Source organism: Salvelinus fontinalis, chromosome 28 (assembly GCF_029448725.1).
Source record: "Salvelinus fontinalis isolate EN_2023a chromosome 28, ASM2944872v1, whole genome shotgun sequence".
NCBI lineage: Eukaryota > Metazoa > Chordata > Actinopteri > Salmoniformes > Salmonidae > Salvelinus > Salvelinus fontinalis.
This window is the reverse complement of record NC_074692.1, coordinates 2,596,892-2,624,768: the sequence shown is the minus strand read 5'-3', so window position 1 is coordinate 2,624,768 and position 27,877 is coordinate 2,596,892. Positions and strand designations below refer to the sequence as shown.

The 27,877-nt window shown below is 44.2% G+C and overlaps 1 protein-coding gene across 6 annotated transcripts; it reads right to left on the bottom strand.

Annotated features, from left to right (window-relative positions):
* Positions 1–51: 51 nt before the first annotated feature.
* LOC129825957 (E3 ubiquitin-protein ligase TRIM36-like) lies at positions 52–25,067 on the bottom strand. Of its 6 annotated transcripts, none has more exons than XM_055886128.1 (11): positions 24,132–25,067; positions 17,427–17,667; positions 12,665–12,733; positions 10,168–10,511; positions 9,571–9,717; positions 8,904–8,999; positions 7,975–8,228; positions 7,170–7,291; positions 5,057–5,365; positions 3,148–3,445; positions 52–2,885 (listed from the first exon to the last, which is right to left on the bottom strand). In XM_055886128.1, exons 1-11 carry the CDS (start codon positions 24,216–24,218, stop codon positions 2,528–2,530), a joined length of 2,325 nt encoding a protein of 774 aa, XP_055742103.1. In that variant the 5' UTR covers positions 24,219–25,067; the 3' UTR covers positions 52–2,527. The 6 variants fall into 6 exon arrangements, with proteins under 6 accessions (XP_055742103.1, XP_055742104.1, XP_055742105.1 ...); XM_055886129.1 differs by having other exon boundaries at positions 12,701–12,733; positions 24,132–25,066; XM_055886130.1 differs by lacking the exon at positions 24,132–25,067 and adding an exon at positions 22,154–22,587.
* Between the last annotated feature and the right edge of the window lie 2,810 nt (positions 25,068–27,877).

Sequence of the window (27,877 nt, the reverse complement as noted above, 5' to 3'; positions counted from 1 at the left end):
GTGAAAACAACTAGGTATAAATACACACGCACACCTACAAAGAGAGAACAATTGGTTTAAAACACTAGTTTATTTCATACAAATCAACAAAACAGCAAGTTTAAAAAAAAAAAAGCTTAGTATTTCAAGAATCTGATGACCAACAAAGCTTCATGTTCATTAAAGCATTATACTCACAGAAAGCAAACATCGCATCCCATTACTTACAGGAGAAAACAATAGGCCTATTTCCTGCATTCTACGTAATATTGCACACCAATTCATACAGACCTGCACAGCCGAGAGGCATACATGCTACAGTTTAAAGTGCTAGCTTGAACCATTTGATTGAGAGTCTGCAGAATATTTGGTTTAACTTACTACTGAAAGCCATATGATTCCCTTTTCTAAAATTAGCAGTGATATGTTGCTAAAATATGCGCACTATATAGTAAACCTCTACCATACATCGACCGTGAAAGACACAGCTGCTGTGGCCACCAGTGACTTGACCCAAGAAAAGCAAATGAACACAAACACCTAATCTAAGAGACATTCAGTTTGTTCTGTATATAATAATGCATTCTGTGATGAATAAACAACCCTGAACCTGTTAATTAAGTGCATAGACTTTTTAAAGGTGTTTCAGTCATTCCAAAAGGAACAGGTAGAGGTGTTGTGCCCTATAAAGAATGGTAAAGAATAACTCTAAATGATGCGCACCAATTCTAAAGTAAATAGGAATTGAGTTTAAAACTACAGATTATGTTGTTACTCAACATGACCTTATAGGATTCAGATAAGCAACAACAAAATAACACCACAAATTCTAGGAAACGCTACACTCAAATGGACCTAAGCACATCAAACACAGAAAGGGGGATGTGTATGTTCAGCTTTAAATTGCTCACTTCACAAATTCAGTCAGACATGATTACATCTAGGTCCAATTACAATTTTCCACCAATTTCCCAAATTTCTATTAAGCCTTGAGAAACTTCACAGCAGATACAAACTCCGAGAATAAATTGCAGATCTAGGTTTTATTTGACAGAAAATGTCACACTAGATATGTATATGGAGGTTGAAATGAAAAAAGTTATTTCCAGTTTATTATTGGATATGAACAATCTTAAAGGCTTATATATTACGGTATAATATAATTGTGATGTATTTATGGAAGCTGCAAAGGAAAGTTAAGTCCTGTTCCGAGGAGGAAGGTATAGTTTTAAAAGGATTTCCAGGGCCGATAGGAGGTAGGTAGCATAAGGCCCACAGGCCACAAACCTGAGAAAACACACACCGATTACCCTTACCCTCAACGAAACACAAACATGACTGGATCTACAGATAGTCCTGTCCAGAAACGCATGTAGGAAAGCCAGAGCTGACCAGAGGTGTATTCAGTAGGGTGAAATGTTCACAACGAGATAAAAGTAACGTATAGAGTCAAAATGACACCTTTTTCTAGAGGACAGAGAATTTGGTCGATTTGCATAATATATTTTCTAATCTAAATGTTCTGAAACGCTGCCCCCTCTTGATTCTCAAGAGCCAAATCAACAACTTGTGTAACAACTGGCTGTAAGTTCTGTAGACTTTTCTAATATGAAGTAGTCCAAAAAAGAACCTACATCGTAGCAGAGAGTTCCGTGAAAGTTTGTGTAATAAGAACCTGTCGGGTGTCCTAGGTTTCACATTCTTGGTGCTAAAAGGAAAACATTCACTGCTGTTGAACAACTGCATCCGAGGCAGCCGTGTCAGAGTTCAATTCATTAATGTCAGCATTTTGCGATTAACAACTAGAAATCGGTGAGAGCGCAATTTTAACTTGAGATCGGCCGGTGTCAACTCACAATTCCAAAAGTTCACACCATGATTTACTAGGGGAAGTCTGAGTTGCACACGCAGATCTCAAGTCTGAATTCCACCCTGCATGTGAATGCCTAGTGTTACAATTCAGATAAATGTGCTCTGCTTTGAAGTAGTGAGTAGGTTTTGAGAGAATATGTGAAAGGTGTGGTAGTCTTTTAAATAAACACCTGTGAGAATGTGTCAAAAATTCGAATGCGGTCTACCCAACCGATGTTGACCGTGAGTCTTGTCAACGGACATTGATTAGGTATACGTTTTGTCTCAGTTTTTGGTAGGGATGTTTCTCCACCGAGGGGTCCTTGTGACTTAGATACACTCTCTCACCTTTGTAACTGATGACTAACCTTGCTGTTTTGCACAGTTATTATTAGACAAATTACAGCATTTGCTAGATTACCTATTTATCATGAAAGGCACAAGAGTGGGACTAGCTGCAAGGCTCTTCGGGTTTCTCTTGGCTACATATTACTGGACTTAGTAGTACAATATAAATAGCTGTTCATTAAAACAAAGAAATGGCATGATCATAATCAACTGAAATAGTGTGTACATACACACACAAACAAATCACTACAAAAATATACCTGACTGAAAGCAGAGAGAGAGAAACATGAGCTCAAAGGCAAGTGTTGAGAGTGCGAGAGAGACTTTGGTGTGTGGAAGGCCCAACATCTCACATATACGACAGCCGCTTTGCTGTGATGAACTCCTCTAGATGAACCTTGCCACTACCCATGAGGCCAAACGCGGGATACATGGTACCGGTGCAGTCCACTTGCCGCTCGTAAAGGCATCTCATGGTGTTTGCGTCGTAGAAGTAGACACGGCCTGCCTCGTAGTCCAGGTACACGCCAATGCGCTGGGGCATGGGCAACACCCGGTTGCCGTGGTCATTGCCGGCGGTGGCGGAGGAGATAGATGCTTTGGGTATGAACACTTTGCCCATGCCCACGGTGAGCAGGGTGAAGGGCTGGGACAGGTCGTAGCACGCGTCCTCGCTGCCACTGTCGTGCCCACTGTCGTGGTCGTACCTGGAGTTGGAAGAGATAAGAGAAAGCAGCCTACAATTGCAATTATACTCTGACGCACGCACCATCATTATCTGGAAGCCTGTTAAAATATACATAATAGTAAACCCACAAAGTAGGTAATAACAATGAATTGTTGAGAAACTAAGGCCTGGTCCGTGAGTTAGCCCTTAACAGGTTAATGCTTCTTACATCACAGGCTTTTTTGTGACTCAGGCCTGATCCTTAGTGAGTAATAGAGTAAGACTGAGGAAGTGGGGTTTACCTGGGGCTACTAGTGTCCCGGGGGTTGTGGATCCACTCCAGCAGCTTGGAATCAGAGGCCACGCCCACCTTGACTAAGTAGGAGTGGGGCTCCACGCGGAAGGCCCAGTAGTGTCTGCCCTGAGAGATGCCCGTGTCACCGATGATGTAGTCCAGGCCCATGTAGCTGCCTGTCTGCACACGCTCAGCAGCCAGCAGGAAGGCCATGCCGGCCGCACTCTCCACCGAGTCACGCAGCTTACTCAACGTCAGCCGCTCCGAGCTGAAGCCGCACTTGTCATTGAACAGGAAGCCAAACACTACAGGAGAGAGCGAGCAATGATACAAAAGGAACAGCATCAGTCGCAGATAGGATTTCACATCATCTTTGGATGCCAGGGAAAAGGTGGACTTTCATAAAGTGTCACATGAGGGCGCCATTATAAAGATGTTCAAGTAATGAAACAAACTTAAGGAATTTAACACATTTCCAAAACGATACATTTTCAGATGTGAAGATATACAAAACAATGCTTGTTTTCTTATTTCTCAAATAAGGTCTATATAAATTATTTTCTAGGCCTCATCTGCTGCTGAACATAAAAATATTCCAAAAATAGTTACAACGCCAAAGGCAATAATTACTATAAACGTAAGTAAAATAATTATGCCTGTGCATTGAACCATTGCATTTTGTCTCCATGTTATGAGATGACTTCATTCGCATGAATTAATGACGTTCCCATAAAAACAAGGGCAAAAATACTGGCCGTTTACCCCTTTAGCCTTTGTTGTGTGAACGGCACAAACTTAATTGAATGGAGTCATCCAAAAGATAAGCTTAATTAAAAAGGATAAGAAAAGGACAAATGTATGGTCATACAGCAATGATTAAAGTCTACGCCTACACTGACTGTTGTTGTGATAGGAGGCGTGTTGAAGCTACTGTAATGTCTGAGGCCAGCGTTGACCCAGAATTCCATCTCATTACTAACGCACTTTGCACCCCACTGCTACATGTGCCCACAGTCCGGACAAAGGAATGTGGGCTCCCAGTCCCATCACTGGACTTCCATCCACAGTGGGCCCAGCCTCAGTTTACGGCAAACTAATGAGCCAGGGGAGGATAAACACTCAACGAAATCCTAATGGATCAGCCATTGTCTATATGCATGGGGGTTTCAGACAGGTGATACCAATCCCTAGAGTGCTCTACAGATGGCATGTGATTGCTATTCAGAGTGCTTAGAAACAGAGGCTTTGAATATCATAAACAGATGAACTGGAACTCTGGACCTCAGCTGCATCTAAACTCTGCTCAGTCGGTCTGAAGAAAAAAAAACAGCAATTTCAAAAAGGCAATGTTTCTGCGATTCAACAAAGGAGATGGGTCGCAGAAATTATAAATGAATGACCGACCCACCGTAGCTTCCTAACAGTCAACTGTATTTTATCCACACAGTTCACTTTGAACAGTCGAGCATCTGTCAATTTGTAATCTTCCGTGTATCCGACTGCTAAATACCGACAGACTCGGGAGGGGGGAAAAAAATAAAGCTTAACTTCAGCCCCGAAGCCCAACACAGGCGGGATGCCAACGTAAGACTGAAAATAAGATGTATTTCTTTGTAATTAGGATAATTAGCATCCCACTTTCAGGGCTGCTTTCACAGCCTAGTAGAGATGATTGCTATAGAGCCCAGTACAGTATACTAGTTTTTACCCAGTTCCTACATTTGAAAAATGGAATTGAATCATTGTTAAATTATTGCAGAGAATTTATTCCAGTAGAGCTTGAAATTATTAGTCTGTCACTGTTTTGGTTAAGGGCCCAGGGCCAACTCTCTCTTCATCAGTGCCAACCATACACATATGACATCATCATAATCAGTGTTTGGTGTGTGTGTATGACATCAGTGCCTGGTGCCTACCTGGAGCAGATGGTGTGTGGAAGGTGACTTCTGGGCTGTAGGGGCTGTAGAGGGAGTTGCGGCAGCTGCGGACTCTGAACGAGTAGAGGCTGTTGGCCTCCAGGTCGCACACCACTGTGCTGGGGCCGTACACCGGGACTGTGGGGCGCCAGAGGCTGCTGCCCTCCTCCTCGTCCTTCTCAACACCCAGCTTCCTGTACTCCAGCACCTGGTAGTCTGTGGCCAGGGTGTCCTCAGCCAACTGCCAGCACACCAGGCCTTCGTTGTAGACGCGACTGCGGGACAGATCGATGATGGGAGGGTCAGGGACTGGAGAGGGAGGGGAGGAGAAAAGGTAAATGGCAGAGGGAGGGGTCAGTTTAAAGTGTAATTTGTCTGCAGCCAATTCATGTCTTTCTCTAAATCGACAAACTAACATAAGTAGGCAAACCTTAGACAAGTAAGACTTGTTAGAGCCAGAACGTCCCAGACAAACTAATGCTAGAAATTATTTTAAATGGTATTGGTTATTCAGAAAATATAGAAAAATAAACCCCAAAATTATAAGAACCCTAAACTTGATTCAACACATTGGTTTATGTAATCGCATAAGTTTATTTATTAAGAGCATGGAGTCGACCAGAGATGAGACTGAACTCATAGACAGACAGTACAGAATATAGACAGGAAAATGGATAGGACGAATAAGAGAAGCTCTTAAAAAGGTTTCATTTATGCACAGACATTGCCAGGAAAAGCACTTTGCAAAACCCTCTCTCGCTCTCTCCCCCTCGCTCACTGCGGATAGAGCTTCCTGTCAAACAGTAGCAGCCGGATCCAGCTAGGGTCCCATAGAATTGGATCAGGGCTGAGGAGGGTGCCGCAGATGGAACTGGGCAGCCTGCAAACCCAGCCGGCACCCGGCCCGAGAGCGCAGCTATTCTCAGAGAAACAGACTATTTTTCAGGCTACAGCCGGGACGGGAGGGAGAGACAGACTAAACAGAGACGTCAATTTCCTTCTTACTGGCCGTGAGTTCAGACCATACTGCAGTCTCTGGAGGGGCTGGATTAGGAAGGGAGAAAGCACACACCACAATGTCTTTATGGTTCAACTAGTGGGACACATTCAAATATGGAGCCAGTGTGAGCGTAGAAGACTCCAGAATGGCATTGTAATGACATCTTGATGAGCAGGGTTGAAATTACACATCGACTCTTGGGGGGATATTTGTGGGAGGTGTCCTTGGTTGTCACTGTCCCATCCTCAGATCCCCACCCTACAAGCACTGTGAACCATGGTGATGAGGACTGCCAAACATTTGTTAAATAGGAGACAGTTTTGCATCCTCTGCTCTTTTCATGTCTACCGTCAATTCAATTACTGCTGGGCATCAATTCTTAGAGCTTCCTCCTCTCAGACAGAGTGCATCATTACCCTCCTGTCCCTTCCCTACCATTTAGATTAACCACATCAATCAATGGCCTTCCTTTCAAGGGCTTTCAAGCAGCTTTCCCCGCAAGAAAGGGAAAATTGATTACTTGGACGCATTTCTAATATGTAAGCAACATAGTTGTTTCATATGACCTTTTCATGATCCACTATGGCGCGACAGAGCAGAGCCCTTTATGATCAGTAATACTTCTAGCAGGAGTGAGAATGGCTGGAGCTCATTCTAAGGACACAGCCACAGGTAGATGACAGTCTATGAATACCCTTCTGCTTACTTCCTGGGTTACACTCCCCTTACTTAATATGCGCATATCAAATCAGTTCCTTTTCATGGCAGACAATTATATCCAGCCCGCCTCACAGTGCCATTTTCTTTAATCGGGGCAAATGGACGTGGGAGTCTATGCAAGGCAGTGGACCAGAAAAAGCCCTGCAATGCTCTCAGTGCCAAAATCCCTGCGTGTATATCAGGAGTGTAACCGGCTTATTCAATTAAAGGGCTTCTGGTGGTCGGCATCTAAACAGAGAGCAGAGCTCAGGAGGAGGTGTAAGTGACCAACAGGTTGAGGTGACAGATGAGGATTGTGTCAACAAATTGAGTTTTAGGATTCCATTACGATGTATGTATACATTGTTACATACGTAATACTGGGGGGGGGGGGGGGGGGGGGGGGAGTCTTACCTCCACCAAAGCAAAGCTCCTTCAGCAGGGTCTCCTCTCTGGAAGTGTCCAGCACAAACTCATCAAAGGAGGGGTCGGCCACGGGGTGGAATGTCCTCAGAGACTCGGTGGATTTCGCGATCCTGGGAGTGAAGGGACACAAATGGCAGAGTTATTCACTTTGTAGTGAACACTACACGCTACCAAGAAGCCATTCCATCAGAGCAGAATGGAAATCATCTCCTGGGGAAGATAAACGAGAGTGTGGGAAATGTGTGTGTATTAATGTAACAGCGTTCCTAAAAGTAAAAGCGTGAATAAAGTCCTCAAGCTGCTTTTTGACTAATGGAGATCAATAAGCAGGATTAGAGCTAGAGCGGGACATGGGGAAAGTAAACAAGGCTTTGTCGTTCCAATCTCTCACTTGGAAAAGGTACCTGGCCAGCCACACCAATGGCTGACGGGATCTCTGGCACTCACCACACCCACATAAGCTGATTGAATTCTCCAGCACTAAAATAACAGGGGCCAAATCCCCATTAGAAACCGAGAGGTCTAGAGTTGCCACAGGGAAGTCACCATGATCAAATAGCCATTATGGCCTGTAATAAAGAGGTTGAAAATGGGCCCTTTGTTTATTAAGAATGGAGGCCAATCGAATTACTGCCCTTTTATAAACAATAGTATTATATCACCATTAGACAATAGCCTTTACCCACAATTGATGACGGGAACCTTTGGGTGACAGTCTCTACTGTATACTATCCATAACAGAGGGCAATGTGCTGGGACTGGGAGTGTCAGTCAGGGCTGGAGAGAGGCTGACCTGGTGTGAAGCTGCTTGGCAGTCTGAACAAAGCAGGACTGGTCCGTCTCCTTGAGAACCTCCTGGGCATAACCCACCAGGCCGCTGTTCTCCAACATGCCCTGGTACTCGTCCACCTGGCCCCGAAGCTGGTCCAGACGCCGCGTCCTCGACTGCTCGATGGAGCGCAGCATCTCAAACTTCCTCTCCTGGAGGGTCTCGAACAGTCGCTCAAAGTGCTCGTTGGTCCGACGCGCCGCCAACTGGCCGTTCTCCTGTAGAAGTAAGAGAAATGTTGCACGACAATTAATTGAAACCTACAACTGCTTAGAAGTAGCCTATGGACCATCATGCCACATCATGCCTTCTTGTCATGCCGAAGAGTTTGACATGACAAGGGAGTTGGAATGATAGCCCAAACAGATCTGGGACATGGCTAGTGTAACGGATGTGAAATGGCTAGCTAGTTAGCGGGTACGCGCTAGTAGCATTTCAATCAATTACGTCACTTGCTCTGAGACTTAAGTAGTGTTGCCCCTTGCTCTGCAAGAGCCGCGGCTTTTGTGGAGCGATGGGTAACGACGCTTCGTGGTTGACTGTTGTTGATGTGTGCAGAGGGTCCCTGGTTCGCGCCCGTGTCGGGGCGAGGGGACGGTCTAAAGTTATACTGTTACACTAGCATAGACGTACTATTACAACAAATGAAAACAAGACAGGGACAAAATACATAATACAGTACAGATGAGCAAACGCTTCTGCAGTGGAATTCATGTGAATTAGTACATGTTCCTTTGTTTATGCCTTTATATATCATTTGAATAAGTGACCTTCCTTCTCAGGGCAGACAGAATGTCCCTTTGTTAGAATGTCCCTTTGTTAGTGGACATAATAGACAACACAGGACTAGTTTAACTCTGTCAACACAGTTACTTGTCAACACAGTTACTTGCCTCGGTTTCATTGATCAACACCTCCAGGTGGGAAATCTGAGTCTTCACTTGGTCCTCTTTGCTGATTAAGTAATGGATAGCCTTTGATAGCTTCTCCTGTTGGTATAATAACAACAAAGAACATTAGCAGAAATGCTCAATAGATAGAACATAAGATACAAATGATTGCATTAAATATGGATGAGTCTGGCCCGGTGCCCGTGTCCACAGGCCTTTTAGATTACAGCCAGAGGACACAGAGTCCCCGGTCCCTCTGCTTTCAGTGGCTGATTGACCTCCGTCTAGGCGGGGTAGACGAGGTTTGCTTGTTGTTGATGACCACACGTCGATTACACTGCTCACAAAGGAAAACTGATCATGTGGACGTGTGCCACTTAGTACAGGTAACTGATCAATATTTCATTAGGGGGCTGAGAAACAACAGCGTCACTGGCCAGTTGGGTAAACATCAACTTCCAAACTATAACATTTTTTCCTGGGGTGTATTCATTAGTACACACCGTAGCAAAATATTTTGCAACAGAAAACATTTGCAATGAAAAACAAATTTACTTTTTGGGACAAATTCAGGTAGTTCACTCCCTGTTTGCTTCCTGGTAAATAAATCAGATTAAGTTCTGGTCAGGTCAAGTGAATGGTTGGAGACATCGTTATCGTCATAAAGTACCTTGAGGATCTTGTAGGCGCTGCTCATGGTTGTGACTTTGTGGTTGGCATGGGAGCCTCCCAGCTTGCACAGGTGACAGACTGGACGCCGGCACACCTCGCAGTACATGTTGACCTTCTCCATCTCATGCTCCGGACACATCAGCACCTGGATGGCCATGAGCACACATTGGATTAGTGGTCATTTAAAAAATTAAAAAAAATATTAAAAAATTTAAAAAATTAATCGCAAACTCGTCACACCACATATGCAAAATGGCACAAAGGGTTACCCAAAAGTTTGTCAACACTAAATGACATACTCTCTCCTCTCAATCGTCTTTCTATTTATTAGCACTGAACAGGTATCTCCCACAACCAGCGAGTTTCACTGGATTGCAGAAGCACAAAGAAAAGCAGAGATAACACTTATTGTCAGTCGAAATGAAACCAACATCTCTGAAGGCAGCATCATTAACGCAATCAACTCGTCAATGATTGTCCACCATCAATGACATGAGCTGATCCCTGCAATCTAAAATCAACAGCAGAGCAACATGGTTGAGATCAACAGCACAATGAATCCCCCCCCCCCCCCGAGGTGGTAAATAGTGTCTACCTTGGGCCTAAAGTTCATGGTGGGCCCCACATATTCGTGCTGGGCTTTGGGGGTGCCCCAGGGGTGGTGGAACTTGAAGCACTCGTTGCAGTAGCTGGCCTTGCAATCCATGCAGCTCTTGGTAGCCTCCTGTTGGGGCGGCTTGCACATGTTGCACATGATCGCAACAGCAGCGCGGGCAGCCTGCCGGTAGCGCTCCACGATGCTCTCCAGGGTGAAGTTCCGGAAGAGCATGCTCATGCCCCGCTCGCCCAGGTCCACGTCGTGTTGGCAACCCGGGCATGGGAAAGTGGTGATGCGGGGGGTCACAGAGCCACGCCTCCATCCTGGTGAGGAGATAGAGCCTGATACGACAGACAGAACAGCCATTAGAGTGCTAATCACATCAATCTAAGGATGGGCCTGCACCAGACAAGCACACACACACAGTGTCTTACAGAAACAAACTTCTCGGACAGCTCACACTACATGGTCTCTCACACAACATGGATGGATAACACAAGAGATAGGAAGAGCATGTTTACAGTGACCTGGACACCAACAGATTCACGTAAAATGTATTACAAATCAGGTGCAAAGTGGGAAACCCACTAACAGAACCAAAATATCAACTCAAATCAACTTAAGGGTAAGATAGAGTAATATCGATTTCCAGCAAAATGGCTACCTGCAGAGGAAATTCATTTTTTAAATGATTTGTCCAGTTCAATATATCCTAACACACTCTCACAAACACACATGATGGATGCAAGCAGCAGAACATTGTGGATTGAATGTACAAAGAAAAGATGGCAAGCAAAAAGAAATTGATGTTTGTTGAATTTCAGCACACAGACATGCGGTGGGCACAAAGCAAGCGTGTGTGACGGCATGTAGCGATGGGAGACTGAGGGTGCTGATGTAGTCGTGAGTGAGCAGGCTTGGCGTTTTGGACGGTCTTGGGATGGAAGTTGATGAGGCGGGGGCCAAGTGTCCTGGCCTGAAGCGAATGGGAGAGGTCTGGGAGTAAAACGACAGTGTACTTAGGCTAGGTGGGTGTGCCGGTCGGGGGAGGGAGGGTGTTGCAGCAGCGTGTGTCTGCGGCAAGGTGTACGGTAGCAGGCTGAGGCACGTTGCCTGCTGCTGCTGCAGTGGAAAGAGCTCAGGGCAGAAACTGACAAGTCATCGCAAGGCCATTCTGGCAGGGCAAAAACCACAACATGGTTTGAGTCATCACAATGCGACACAGCCCAATCGCCATAACCAGGACTGCATTGCAAAAGGGATGCAGGCAATCTTGCCAGGAGTATGTGAATAAACCAAATACTGTACAAGGTAAGAACATACATTTAAAAAGAGTGGAGTTAATCTTCCCTACATGTTTTTAACTCCTTTATCTTCCTTTAATCTAACTGTCAAGATGAATGGCTTTTAGACTGAAAGCCTTAGGGTGCTTTTAAGACTTAAGCTCTATGAAAGGGACACAACTGTTATGTATCCTGACTTAAATAATTCTGGTGCCATTTTAAAAAGGAGTTGTTCAGATGCATACTTATCATGGCATAGCATTTTTAAAACATCTACTGAGCACTTCAACGTAAAATAAATCATCATGTCTGCTAAAGCATTGTGCTCTAGGGTGTTCTCCCATCAAATGATGAGATCACTGTAGAGATTGCTCATGGCGCGCAAGCCAAACACATGCGTGTCTAAAGCATTTTCTAGAACTGAACCGTGGAGCAAAAAAAGGTTTCTGGGGCAAGACTGTCAGTGAGACTAGGTTGAGGCAGTATAGTCTAGACAATCTCGGTATGTCTAAACAAAATATAATATTGTGTAAGATAGAAATATGTCCCCTGCCTCTTCTAAAAGTACTTTTTTTTTATTTGTTATTATTATTTAACTAGGCAAGTCAGTTAAGAACAAATTCTTATTTACAATGATGGCCTAGGAACACTGGTTAACTGCCTTGTTCAGGGGCAGAACAACACATTTTTACTGGCCCAACGCTCTAACCACTAGGCTACCTGCTGCCCCAACAAGGTACTTGTTCACAAGGTACTGGATATTTCCGAGGCTACAGGGAGGGGAGACCCATCTTCATTTACCCAGGCATTAAAAAATTCCACTTTAAACCCAACTCCTAGGTAACTTCCTGAGCCATTTCGCTAACCTCTAGTCTCCACTCTCTGACTCACATCCCGCCCAGAGCTGTGGCTCACACACACTCATTCTCCAACCTACTTTGTAAGACATGCACGTGTTGAAAGCAGAGCACAAAAGCCCGAAAGCACCAGGCTCGAAAAATGCAACAAAACACCAAATGCAGACATAAATTGGTGGGACATACTATACATTTGCGACTTTGCTCAGTAGACTTTTCAAAAAGCTAGAATGCCACGTCTACCAAATCAGCTACATAAAAGGCAATAGGGGCCTATTGTCAGTCGTGTGGTTACATACAGGAGTGTAACAGTTAAGTTGGGGTTCACAGGGGATCTTGTGACACTGTACTCACTACTACAGCTATTCAAAAAATGGAACCCGCGTCTACCTCTCCTCCCAAACGACCTTCTCTGCAGTGTGGCTGCAAGCAATGGACAAAAAAAGTGAAGTGAGACCAACAATTAACATATACAGTATGTTAACAGAAGTGGAGTTAAAACTGATGCACATCCAATTACAGTGGACAAGTGCTAACACACAATAACATGGTGCTTAAAATAAATGGCCTTCTTAAAAAGGTTTTGGTGAAAACATATGTGAATTCACAGATTTCAAAAAAGTGTGGACACACCTCATTCAAGAGTCTTTTTTCTTTTTCTACATTGTAGTATAATAGTGAAGACATCACAACTTTGGAATAACACATATGGAATCATGTAGTAACCAAAAAAAGTGGTAAACAAATCAAAATATATTTTAGATTCTTCAAAGTAGCCACCCTTTGCCTTGACAGCTTTGCACACGCTTGGCATTCTTTCAACCAGCTTCTCCTGGAATGCTTTTCCAACAGTCTTGAAGGAGTTCCCACATATGCTGAGCAATTGTTGGCTGCTTTTCCTTCACGCTGCGGTCCAACTCATCCCAAACCATCTCAATTGGGTTGAGGTCCAGTGATTGTGGAGGCAAGGTCATTTGATGCAGCACTCCATCACTCTCCTTCTTGGTCAAATAGCCCTTACACAGCCTGGAGGTGTGTTGGGTCATTGTCCTGTTGAAAAACAAATGATTTCCCATCTGGTTTGTGCTTAGTGGGAATGGCGTATTGCTGCAGAATGCTGTGATAGCCATGCTGGTTAAGTGTGCCTTGAATTCTAAATAAATCACAGACAGTGTCACAAGCAAAGCATCTCCACACCTCATGGTGGGAACTACACATACGGAGATCATCCGTTCACCTACTCTGTGTCTCACAAAGACACGGCAGTTGGAACCAAAGATCTCAAATTTGGACTCATCAGACCAAAGGACAAATTTCCACCGGTCTAATGTCCATTGCTCACGATTCTTAGCCCAAGCAAGTCATTTCTTATTGGTGTCCTTCAGTAGTGGTTTCTTTGCGGTAATTCAACCATGAAGGCCTGATTCATGCAGTCTCCTTTGAACAGTTGATGTTGAGATGTGTCTGTTACTTGGACTCTGAAGCGTTTATTTGGGCTGCAATTTCTGAGGCTGATGAACTTATCCTCTGCAGCGGAGCAAAACTGCAGCGTAACTCTGGGGCTTCCTTTCCTGTGGCGGTCATCATGAGAGCCAGTTTCATCATAGTGCTTGATGGTTTTTGCTAGGGATGCACCGATATTACATTTATGTCCGATACCGATATTTTCCTTGCCAAAAAAAACCCCCGAAAACAATATTTCAAATTTTAGCAGCCTTTTAACTGACTTTCCTAGTTAAATAAAAGGTTACACACACACACACACACCTGACCAAAGTTATTTTGTTGGCATTTACATATGTCCCCATTACCAGTAAAACCCATTTATTTCACTTACTTCCTGTGCTGTTTCATTGTTCATTTGTTCAGTCGTTTCATTCTCAACCAGGATTTCATCATGCATGTCAGACAGAGCTGAAACTTCACTGCTTATCCCTGGCCTCTCTTCCTCGGTGTGCACTGTCACTGTGTCCTTTTACATCTTGCCCAGCTATGTATGTAACATTTCACGTAAACCCTGTTTGTCTGCGTCGAAGTAGTGGTCCTTGTACCTAGCATCAAGCATGGTGGCGACACAGTAAAGAAGCTCAGAGAGAATGCCACCGTGGTGCTTGTTCAAAGCCTTGTGTACTTTTGTACGTTTTAACCCCACGGTCTGTCGGCAGTTTTGTTGAGCAGCCGTTTCAATGACATGACAGAGAGTATAATGTCTGCTGCAGACGCAGTTGATTAGCTTATTTCTTGAGTCAGTTGTTCGAATGGAGCTAGGAGTGTTCATGTTTCAAACATGTTCTCAAATGCCATTGAAATGGCAGCAGCGGTATGAGAACCAGCACATTTTTGAGCATGCAATACGGTTTTCCTCAGTACGAAATCCTCGTCGACCCACTGTGCTGTCAGACTCATAATAGTTATGGGGCTGACATTGCTGGTCCAAATGTCAGTCGTGAAGCTCATGGATGTGAGTTTCAACAATACTGTGTAACTCCGGTAGGGCAACATCTGAAAAAGCTTGTGTACCGGGGCTCGATCAGTCGGCAAAAATCAACATCATCCACGACAGAGCACAGTTGATTGTGAAGGGCAATGAATTCCATTATCTTGGCGTTAACGGATTTCGCCTTCGAGTTGTCTCGCTGAAATTTTCTTACTCTTTCAAATGACCGCTCGACTTGAACATGTTTAGTATTTTTCTGCTTTTGTTCTGTGCAGCGCTGTATTTTTCGTGGCGTCATCATGTCATCTACTTACGTTATATAAGTATGCACGTCAGCTTTGACATCGGTTTTGCACATCGGCGTTAAACTTGACATGGGGCCGATGCTGGCATTTTTAGCTAATATCGGCCGATTCCGATATGCTCACCGATATATCGTGCATCCCTAGTTTTTGCGACTGCACTTGAAGAAACGTTCAAAGTGCTTGACATTTTCTGGATTGACTGACCTTCATGTCTTAAAGTAATGATGGACTGTTGTTTCTCTTTGCTTATTTGAGCTGTTCTTGCCATAATATGGACTTAGCCTTATTTGGTAAAAGACCATCTTCTATATACCACCCCTACCTTGTCACAGCACAACTGATTGGTTCAAACGCATTAAGAAGGAAAGAAATTCCACAAATTTACTTTGAACAAGGCACACCTGTTAATTGAAATGCTTTCCTCAGGACGACCTGACATGATGACTCCTTGCTGTCCCCAGTATACCTGGCCGTGCTGCTGCTCCAGTTTCAACTGTTCTGCCTGCGGCTATGGAACCCTGACCTGTTCACCGGACGTGCTACCTGTCCCAGACCTGCTGTTTTCAACCCTCTAGAGACCGCAGGAGCGGTAGAGATACTCTTAATGATCGGCTATGAAAAGCCAACTGACATTTACTCCTGAGGTGCTGCACCCTCGACAACTACTGTGATTATTATTATTTGACCATGCTGGTCATTTATGAACATTTGAACATCTTGGCCATGTTCTGTTATAATCTCCACCCGGCACAGCCAGAAGGAGGACTGGCCACCCCTCATTTTTCCTAGCCACCGTGCTTCTACACCTGCATTGCTTGCTGTTTGGGGTTTTAGGCTGGGTTTCTGTACAGCACTTTGAGATATCAGCTGATGTACGAAGGGCTATATAAAGACATTTGATTTGATTTCCAGTGGACTTCCTCATGAAGCTGGTTGAGAGAATGCCAAGAGTGTACAAAGCTGTCATCAAGGCAAAGCGTGGCTACTTTGAAGAATCGCAAATATAAAATATATTTTGATTTGTTTAACACTTTTTTGCTTCTACATGATTCCATATGTGTTATTTCATAGTTTTGAGGTCTTCACTATTATACTACAATGTAGATAATAGTAAAAATAAAGAAAAACACTTGAATTAGTAGGTGTGTCCAAACTTGACTGGTACTGTACATTGAGTTAAACATTCTAAAAACAACAAAAAAGGTCTCTAGCCCGAATCCTAATAAAACATAAAAGGAGTTTCCACAAAACCTATTAGCTTTTACAGCACTTGACTGATAAATATAGCCCTGGGCTCAGTTCATTTAATCCCTCATTCATTCCTCGCAGGCAGGTTTCGTCACCATGATCACCACTGGTCTGACAACCATTCAGCAGAGGTGAAACCTTTAGTGAAATGCTGTCAGAGATTTAAGACTTTTACTATAAAGCATGTTAACAATGTCCTTTAAGATTTCTTCAATGTACTTACAAGAAAATGGTTTACAAAATCCACTGCAAAAGTACCATGGTTACTAATGCCAAGGGGATTTAAATGAAGTACATGATTCTTAAGATGACTAAGGATATATTATTTTATTACCAGCGCTAACTCTTTTTCTAAAACAGCATTGAATGTTTCCACTGTGTTAATAGATGCGGACATGAAGAATGGTCACATTCAGGTTCGGGCAAATGTGAATTGGTTGGGCTGTGGGTTCCGCAGCTGTGTTTTTGGAGTGGCCCATGATTAAGTAAAAGACTGCCTTGTCTCACTCCATGCTGTTTGCACCTTGGATTTAGACATTGACTTCTCAGCTTCCCTTAGCTTCCCCCAAAATAAAGAATGTGACAACCTCCCCCTCCCACCAACAAGTTAATTCAAAAGCGTTTTAAATGCTTTAGTGGGATAGTCGTGCTTTGTTCCGACATGTGTACATAAATCAAGCCTGTCATCCTATCAAGGTGGTGTAAATGATAGGCATTCCGTTAAGAAATTGCTTGGCATTACAAAAATCAAAATATTCACAATACACCTATCATTTAACATTTTTGGGAAGTGCATGCTTTAAGGGCATGGAACTAGACAGAACAAAAGCGATGAATTGAATAAGCTTGTCAAGTTTCTATACTCTGTTCAAGAAACTTAAGACCCATCTCAAAACCTAATGAGATTAAAGGAAATAGTATAAACAGCCAACATAATGATTTTAAACAGGGTGGGGTTGGTGGTGTCGTCTTTCATTCTACAACCCAGAGAATAACTAGGAAAATACAAATGAAACTGGGTGTGGCATGTCCATAAAACTTTACTGCAAATTGCATGTAATGTTGCCAGATTTACATCACTTGTCACAATTTAAGCTTGATGATGAACGGCCAAACCCAAACGCACCTGATCTTGCAAGCCTATCCAACCTCTCCATGCTTGGCGAGTGCACTCTGGATCGGGGCCCTGGGCTCCCAGGGAGGGAACACTCTGAGCCTGCATCGAAAGAATCCTCATGGTTCAATAGGAGCAGGTCTCGGACACACTTGTGACAAACGCTGTGCTGACAGGGCAAGATGAGGGGGTGTGTAAACAGCTCCTTGCAGATCGGACAAATGAGTTCACGCTCAATGTTCTTGATAGGGACCTGGTGTGGACACAAACATTAATATTAGGTCTACAGTAAACTATCTCCAGGCTAATTTCTACCGCATACCAGTTCAACAGAGATGGATCCGGCTGGTGGACGAGACTAGCAACAGCAGCGGTTTCCAAACTCGGTCCTGGGGACCCCAAGGGGTACACACTTTGGTTTGATGATGAGTTGATTTTTTTTTGAGTCGGCTGTGTATTGCTAAGGAAAAATCCAACATGTGCACCCCTTTGGGTCCCCAGGACCGAGTTTGGGAAACGCTGGTCAACAGTAACATACATAGGCTTATGTAAACGCTTGTTGAACATTTCATTTGAAAGAGGCCAGTTTTGATACTGAGACTAGGCATACATTTACAAATGTTACGTGTAAGCTCTACCCTGGTAGGCCATGCACATAGTTAGAGAAGTTCATGCATCAGCTTGTTGGTTAGCTGAGGCAAAAATGGTTAGAGCAAGCAATTCCTCAAAGGGGAAAGCTATATGGACACACCTGGTGCCCAAAATGATGACGTATGTTGCGCAGCGAGAGTTGAGAGGAGAAGAACGGATTCGGTTCGGTCATCCTGATGAGCCCTTCCTAGCTATCTAGTTTATAGATGTGGCTAGGAACTTCAGAGAAAATTAGGAACTTGTCTGCCGAAGTTGGGCCTTAAAGCATGTTCAGAAATCTTTTCAACTGGAGTTATTTTTTTATAAAAATGTGGACGTTAGTTGTATATTTTCGGTGAAAATCACTACAATGAATGTGCTGTAGCCGTCACCCTGGCCTGATATTGGCTACACTATCAAGCTACTTCCCTCACTTTACTGCGGCAAGCCGGCTTGTAGCGCAAACTCTCCTCCATTGAGCAGTAGACTGTATCCCGGTGATATGGTACCAAATACCAATATTAAAAAAGTGATTTATTGTGTAGGCTGTTATCCTACTCTAAATAAAAAATCAAGTGGGATGAGCAAAACATTTTAATATAGATATATATATCTCATCAAAAAAGAAACCTCTCCTCTCACTGTCAACTGCGTTTATGTTCAGCAAACTTAACATGCGTAAATATTTGTATGAACATAACAAGATTCAACAACTGAGACATAAACTGAACAAGTTCCACAGACATGTGACTAACAGAAATGGAATAATGTGTCCATGAACAAAGGGGGGGGTCAAAATCAAAAGTCAGTATCTGGTGTGGCCACCAGCTGCATTAAGTACTGCAGTGCATCTCCTCCTCATGGACTGCACCAGATTTTCCGGTTCTTGCTGTGAGATGTTACCCCACTCTTCCACCAAGGCACCTGCAAGTTCCCAGACATTTCTGGGGGGAATGGCCCTAGCCCTCACCCTCCGATCCAACAGGTCCCAGACGTGCTCAATGGGATTGAGATCCGGGCTCCTCGCTGGCCATGGCAGAACACTGGCATTCCTGTCTTGCAGGAAATCACGCACAGAACGAGCAGTATGGCATTGTCATGCTGGAGGGTCATGTCAGGATGAGCCTGCAGGAAGGGTACCACATGAGGGAGGAGGATGTCTTCCCTATAACGCACAGCATTGAGATTGCCTGCAATGACAACAAGCTCAATCCAATGATGCTGTGACACACCGCCCCAGACTGACCCTCCACCTCCAAACGGATCCCGCTCCAGAGTACAGGCCTCGGTGTAACGCTCATTCCTTTGACGATAAACGTGAATCCGACCATCACCCCTGGTGAGACAAAACCGCGACTCGTCAGTGAAGAGCACTTTTTGCCAGTCCTGTCTGGTCCAGGGACAGTGGGTTTTTGCCAATAGGCAACGTTTTTGCCAGTGATGTCTGGTGAGGACCTGCCTTACAACAGGCCTACAAGCCCTCAGTCCAGCCTCTCTCAGCCTATTGCGGACAGTCTGAGCCCTGATGAAGGGATTGTGCGTTCCTGGGGTAACTCGGGCAGTTGTTGTTGCCATCCTGTACCTGTCCCGCAGGTGTGATGTTCGGATGTACCGATTCTGTGCAGGTGTTGTTACACGTGGTCTGCCACTGTGAGGACGATCAGCTGTCCGTCCTGTCTACCTGTAGCGCCGTCTTAGGCGTCTCACAGTACGGACATTGCAATTTATTGTCCTGGCCACATCTGCAGTCCTCATGCCTCATTGAAGCATGCCTAAGGCACGTGCACGCAGATGAGCAGGGACCCTGGGCATCTTTATTTTGGTGTTTTTCAGAGTCGGTAGAAAGGCCTCTTTAGTGTCCTAAGGTTTCATAACTGTGACCTTAATTGCCTACCGTCTGTAAGCTGTAAGTGTCTTAATGACCGTTCCCCAGGTGCATGTTCATTAACTGCTTATGGTTCATTTAACAAGCATGGGAAACAGTGTTTAAACCCTTCACAATCAAGATCTGTGAAGTTATTTAGATTTTTACAAATGATCTTTGAAAGACAAGGTCCTGAAAAAGGGACGTTTATTTTTTAGCTGAGATATAGATCTTGTAATGCTCTACTTGTCAGTGTTCCAAATGGGACATTATTTACCTAATAATGTTTTTTTATTTTTTTTACCTAAAACACCATATACAATTCATAGCTAGCGGTGCACTGGAATGACATTCAGTTGAAGTGGAATGACATTCACTCATGGGATGGGTGGCCAAAAATAACTACCTGAAAGCCACACCCCCAAAGAGCCACAAGTATGACCAGAGGCATACAGTGCCTTTGGAAAGTATTCAGACCCTTTGACTTTTTCCTAAAACATTTAACAGCCTTTTTCTAAAATGGATTCAATTCTCCCCCCCCCCTCAATCTACACACAATACCCCATAATGACAAAGCAAAAACAGGTTTTTAGAATTTTTTGCAAATGTATTAAAAATAAAAACTTAAATATAATTTACATAAGTATTCAGACCCTTTACTCAGTACTTTCTTGAAGCACCTTTGGCAGCGTTTACAGCCTCAAGCCATTTTGTGTATGACAAGCTTGGCACACCTGTATTTGGAGGGTTTCTTGGGGAGTTTGTCAGGTTGGATGGGGAGCGTCGCTGCACAGCTATTTTCAGGTCTCTCCAGAGATGTTCGATTGAGTTCATGTCCGCTCAAGAACATTCAAAAACTTGTCACGAAACCACTCCTGCATTGTCTTGGCTGTGTGTTTAGGGTCGGTTCACCTTCCAACAGGACAACGTCACCCCAGTCTGAGGTCCTGAGCACTCTGGTACAGGTTTTCATCAAGGATCTCGCTGTACTTTGCTTCATTCATCTTTCCCTCGATTCTGACTAGTCTCACAGTCTCTGCCGCTGAAAAACATCCCTACAGCAAGATGCTGCCACCACCATGCTTCCGTCTGGCCACTCTACCATAAACGCTTGATTGGTGGAGTGCTTCTTCTGGAAGGTTCTCCCATCTCCACAGAGGAACTCTGGAGCTCTTTCAGAGTGACCATTGGGTTCTTGGTCACCTCCCTGACCATGGCCCTTCTCCCCCATTTTGCTCAGTTTGGCCAGCTCTAGGAAGTCTTGGTGGTTCCAAACTTCTTCCATTTAAGAATGATGGAGGCCTCTGTGTTCTTGGTACCCTTCCCCAGATCTGTGCCTCGACACAATCCTGTCTCGGAGCTCTATGGACAATTCCTTCGACCTCATGGCTTGGTTTTTGCTCTGACATGCACTGTCAACTGTGGGACCTTATATAGACAGGTGTGTGCCTTTCCAAATAATGTCCAATCAATGGAATTTACCACAGGTGGACTCCAATCAAGTTGTAGAAACATCTCAAGGATGATCAATGGAAACAGGATGCACTTGAGCTCAACTTCGGGTATCATAGCGAAGGGTCTGAATTCTTAATTAAAAACAAAAATACCTTATTTACATAAAAAAAATTGCAAAAATATTTCTAAAAACCTGATTTCACTTTGTCATTATGGGTTATTGTGTCTACACATAAGAACAAAAATATTAAAGCAATTTTAGAATAAGGCTTTAACGTAACAAAATGTGGAAATGGGGAAGGGGGGGGTCATAAATACTTTCCCGAGTGCACTGTATGTCACTGTGCATCTATGGCTATATGTGCAATGCCACTGCCTACTTCATTTGTTCATTTAACAAGACAGCTCATAATCCAGTGCCTTTATCACAGTCAACACCTATATTTTAGCTTATTAAAAAAAGAAACACTCAGCCTCATGGCAAACTAGCTTGATGGGAAGGGCTCATCAGGATGACTGACTGAACCGAATCCATTCGTCTCCACTCAACACTTAGCTGCGCGACATACTTCATCAATGTGTGCACCGGGGTGTCGGTATAGCCTCTCCCTCAAAAATAGGTAGCACAAAAACTTCCATTGTCTTTTTTTACAGTTAATTATTACTGTAAAATTAGCCTATATAGTTTCGATCACGCCATTTGAAATGTGAAAGGCAATGATTAACGTTCCACGAGGATATTTCATATAATTTTGTATTATTAAAACTAGTACATAGACTAGTCACTTACCGGCAAAATTGAGTTACGTCGCGAGACTGCAGACATGATGAATTCATATATTTTTTTGCGTCTTTTAGCTTGTTAAAACGTATCCAACGTATGTTGAAGATGCCGACTACTGCAATCACGAGCGTTGTCGAGTCGACAATGAATTAAACGCCGTGAATAGACACTATGGCTGGGACCGAGTGTCGTGAATCAGCAACAGCCTAAAGGCTGCTGCATTTCAAGCAATGACGGACAGCAAAACCGTATGGGGCGGGGTGGAGACACTGAAATCACCATAGTAACAATGCCGCAGCCCTGAGTATTCAAAAGACAGGGAAGGCAATAGGATCAGGTTTCACTGGACCAAAACTCGAGGTTTGTAGCGAGAGACGTTATATTGTTGCACTACCACAATTGTTACTGTTAGGTCTATTATTTGTATACTGAACAAAAATAGAAAACTCAACATGCAACAGTATCAAATATTTTTGGGAGTTACAGTTCATATAAATGAAATCAGTCAATGTAAATAAATTCATTAAACCCTAATCTATGGATTTCACATGACTGGGAATACAGATATGCATCTGTTGGTCACAGATACCTTAAAAAAGGTAGGGGCGTGGATCAGAAAACCAGTCGGTATCTGGTGTGACCACTATTTGCCAATTTTGCATTGAGTTGATCAGGCTGTTGGTTGTGGCCTGTGGGATGTTGTCCTACTCCTCTTCAATGACTTTGCAAAGTTGCTGGATATTGGCTAGAACTGTAACACGCTGTCATACGTAAATCCAGAGCATTCTAAACATGCTCAATGGGTGACATGTCTGGTGAGTATGTAGGGCCATTTTCAGTTTCCATGAATTGTGTAGAGATCCTTGCGACATAGGGCCGTGCATGATCATGTTGAAACATGAGGTGATGTTGGTGAATGAATGGCACGACAATGGGCATCAAGATCTCATTACGGTATCGCTGTGCGTTCAAATTTAACATTGATAAAACGCAATTGTGTTCATTGTCAGTAGCTTATGCCTGCCCACTCTGTTCAAAACAGCAAACAGCTTGTCCACACGACACCATACACGTGGTCTGTGGTCGTGAAGCCAGTTGGACATACTGCCAAATTCTCTAAAACGACGTTGGAGATGGCTTATGGTAGAGAAATAAACATTCAGTTCTTTGGCAACAGCTCTGGTGGACATTGCCAATTGCACACTTCCTCAAAACTTGAGACATCTGTGTAGATCGTGCATTCAGTCATAGCACTATTATTTTTAGATAATTAATATGGCACTTCATGGACTATGAGTGGCTTGAACAGTAGGCCTAAGCTAATTTGTGTAAATAGCCTAAAGCTTACCCTACCAGTTTAGCAGTGAAACATGTTTGCACAAGATGTTTGCACATGGATGGTGCATCCAAATAAAGTTCTCCCCAAATGAAAATATTACATGGGTAGGAGTAGGCTGTTTACAGAAATTATAGTCATTATTAATGTATGTTCATAGGACTGGTCTATTCCCCGACTCATCTTGTTCAAAAGCCTACAATATTTCTAAGGACTGCAATTTAGCATGCTTTTGCAGTCTATTCTTTATGCAACCCCTTGGTATCCTGTAAAGCCTAATTAATATATTTAAATTCAATATCTTGATTTATGAGTTACTTACTATAAGAGATCAGGGCATTTGTTTGTAGCCTATAAAGAGGATTAACTCAAATATAGGATTTCATGGAGAAAAAAACACCTTTGTGAATCTTGCACCCCACATGAACTGCTCAAGTCACACTTTCAGATAGCATAGATACAATTTTTATTTTACAGCAGCCCATATTTCATGCACGTGTTATCTTTATGTCCCTGATCCCGTTCCAAGGACGGCACAAAACCTTGAGCATCCTTCCTCTCCACCAAGATTACACACCTTGATCTAGCTGACACCATACTGAAGATGTCAGCGTGGCTTCAATAGGCTCGTATCTGACGTTCACTTACCTCTCCGGCTGTTATTCGCTGGACTATCTGCTCGACCAAACTCGGTAGCATATCCTGATTTTCTTCGGTATCCGCAGTATCCGACATAATGATTTATAATGTCGACAAAAGGCAGGGATTATAATTAACAAAATGGGTCAATAACAAATAAATAGCCTAACAAATACTGTAAAAATCGATTGGCTTCCAAAAGAGAGGAGGTAACATTCGGAGAAATATGGTTGCATCTTCATCCTCAGTACATCGAGCAGCCTAAATAGCATGCAATTCATTCCCCAGCTGCTTGAGGAGAACATTCTGCAAGATTTATCAAGAGAAATAATCTTTGATGCGTAACCCCGCCCTCTCTGTACATCTCAGGCGTGCGTTTACCCGCGCAGTTAGACATCAGCAGCGTCATCCGCGATGTCTTCAACTGAGCCCTTTGTATTTCACCCAACAAATGAAGACTATGGCTATTTTGAAATTACAGATAATAACCGCATGATGTTTGGGAATATAATGGATTTTACTGAGATAAAATTAAGGAATTAAATTGGAGTCACCTCAATCAACAGTGCCTTCATGTATGCATGATAGGCCTATAAAGAGTTGTTTAGCCTACACGTTAGTTCATTACAATCTGAAAACACATAGGCTATGCCTTTTTGCCTAAAAGTTTACGTGTTCTTTTGTTCAATTTGTTTAGCAATTTTAGCAACAATAATCTTTAGAGGCTAAAGCCTATTGTGGTCTTCCCAGCATATCCCTTCAAATAAATGATTTCATGCTGTAACGAAAACCACAATTTAAGACAAGCGTTTATGATAAACCTGTTAATTATATTGAATAGGTCAGCGATTTATGATAAACCTGTTAATTATATTGAATAGGTCAGCGATTTATGATAATCCTGTTAATTATATTGAATAGGTCAGCGATTGAGAGGATTAAATTGGGCATAACTGCTGCGATGCCACTTGTTCCACGCAACGCGACGGCGTCACCAGATGGCGGTTTCAGGCGGATGGTTAAAAAAACAAAACAAAAAAAACAAGCGGAGGTCTTTGAAAGCCCATGTCATGTCTTACAACCATTATCAGTGCACCATATAAAGCCACATAATGGACCCCACGCGGCACTGGCTTGTGTGATTGAGTCATTCAATTATTTAGTCATTATTTAACTACTGGTTTAAAAGGGCTTAAGAAATGCATTACTCGTACAATTATGTAACTTTTAAGTAAAGTCGTCCTTGGCTTAGAGATGGCATGTCATGTCACATGCAAGGTCCGATGCTGTATACTTTTTATTTGTAGCAGAGAAAATGACATTTTCCTGAGTCTTCATAAGGATTGTAGTCTTAATTAAGAGTGTATAGCTGAGATCAGGGCAATGTTGTACTACTGATAAAGTACTTCTGTTTTATACTCTGTCATCGTGCTGATTTTGTTGGCACACCTTCGCCTTGCAGTAAAAATCAAGATAGGGGAGGGATGCTGGATTTCATGAGATGCTGATTAAAGTGGTGAGTGGATTAACTAACTGATGACTGGCAAACCAGCAAACTGCAGACCCCAATGACAATCTCCTTGATTAGATCTAAGACTAAACAACCTCTGATGACAATTTACTGTTACTTTAAACTGAAACATAAACAGGTTTCTTTCTATCTCGCACTCTGCACAAAAGAAAAGGTAGGCATGTTTCACATAAATATGCACTTCCAAGCCAGTTTTAGCACAAGTTTAGTTGATTTGACATGATACAGAGAATTATACTATTATTTATTTCACATAACATTGCATTGGGTGTAGGGTGCCGTCTTTCGGATGGGACGTTAAACGGGTGTCCTGACTCTCTGAGGTCATTAAAGATCCCATGGCACTTATCGTAAGAGTAGGGGTGTTAACCCCGGTGTCCTGGCTAAATTCCCAATCTGGCCCTCAAACCATCATGGTCACCTAATAATCCCCAGTTTACAATTGTCACGATCGTGTGGAGGATTTACGGACCAAAACGCAGCATTTGGAAAATACGCCATCTCGTTTATTTATGACGAAGGCAAAACGAAACAAAAAAACACTTACACACCAAACAAAACAATAAACGATCGTGAAGCTACAAACGTTGTGCACAAACATACAGGCTACTAACGTTCTTACATAGACAATACTAGAAACCTGTACTCCACACAAACCCATATACTATACACCATAACCCCTTTACCAAATAAACACCCAAAACTAACAAAACATAAACATTCCCCATGTCACACCCTGACCTAACTAAAATAATAAAGAAAACAAAGAATAATAAGGCCAGGGCGTGACATAACCCCCCCCTTGAGGCGCGAACTCCGGGCGCACCATACACAGTCTAGGGGAGGGTCTGGGTGGGCTCCCCTCCACGGTGGCGGCTCCGGCTCTGGTCGTAGTCCCCACGTCACCACAGTACCTAACCACCTCTTAGGCTTCCTCCAAACGACCCCCCTCCACATTAACCCCATTGCATTCAGGGGGAGTTCCGGACTAAGGGACAGCTCCGGACTAAGAACCAGTACCAGGGTCAGGGGCAGTACCAGGATAAGGGGCAGTACCAGGGTAAGGGGCAGCACCAGGGTAAGGGGCAGCACCAGGGTAAGGGGCAGCACCAGGGTAAGGGGCAGCACCAGGGTAAGGGGCAGCTCCAGGGTAAGGGGCAGCTCCGGACTGAGGAATGGCAGCTCCGGACTGAAGGACTGCAGCTCCGGACTGAGGGACTGCAGCTCCGGACTGAGGGACAGCCCATGGCTGGCTGACAGATCTGGCTGCTCATGGCTGGCTAACGGATCTGGCTGCTCATGGCTGGCTAACTGATCTGGCTGCTCATGGCTAGCTGACGGATCTGGCTGCTCATGGCTAGCTGACGGATCTGGCTGCTCATGGCTAGCTGACGGATCTGGCTGCTCATGGCTAGCTGACGGATCTGGCTGCTCATGGCTAGCTGACGGATCTGGCTGCTCATGGCTAGCTGACGGATCTGGCTGCTCATGGCTAGCTGACGGATCTGGCTGCTCATGGCTGGCTGACTGATCTGGCTGCTCCTGTCTGGTTGGCGGCTCTGGCAGATCCTGTCTGGTTGGCGGCTCTGGCAGATCCTGTCTGGTTGGCGGCTCTGGCAGATCCTGTCTGACGGACGGCTCTAGCGGCTCCTGTCCGGCTGGCGGCTCTAGCGGCTCCTGTCTGGCGGACGGCTCAGTGGGCTCATGGCAGACGGGCGGCTTTGCAGGCTCATGGCAGACGGGCGGCTTTGCAGGCTCATTGCAGACGGATGGCTCAGATGGCGCTGGGGAGACGGATGGCTCAGATGGCGCTGGGGAGACGGATGGCTCAGATGGCGCTGGGGAGACGGATGGCTCAGATGGCGCTGGGGAGACGGGCAGTTCAGTCATTGCTGTGCAGACGGCAGACTCCTGCCGGCTGAGGCGCACTGTAGGCCTGGTGCGTGGTGCCGGGACTGGTGGCACCGGGCTGGGGAACCGCATCTCAGGGCTAGTGCGGGGAGCAGGAACAGGGCATACTGGACCCTGGGGACGCACATTAGGCCTAGTGCGTGGGGCCGGAACTGGTGGTACCGGACTGGGGACACGCATCTCAGGGCTAATGCGGGGAGCAGCAACAGGATGCACAGGACTCTGGAGACGCACAAGAGGCTTAGTGCGTGGTGCCGGAATTGGTGATACCGGGCTGGAGACACGCACCATAGGACGAGTGCGTGGAGGAACA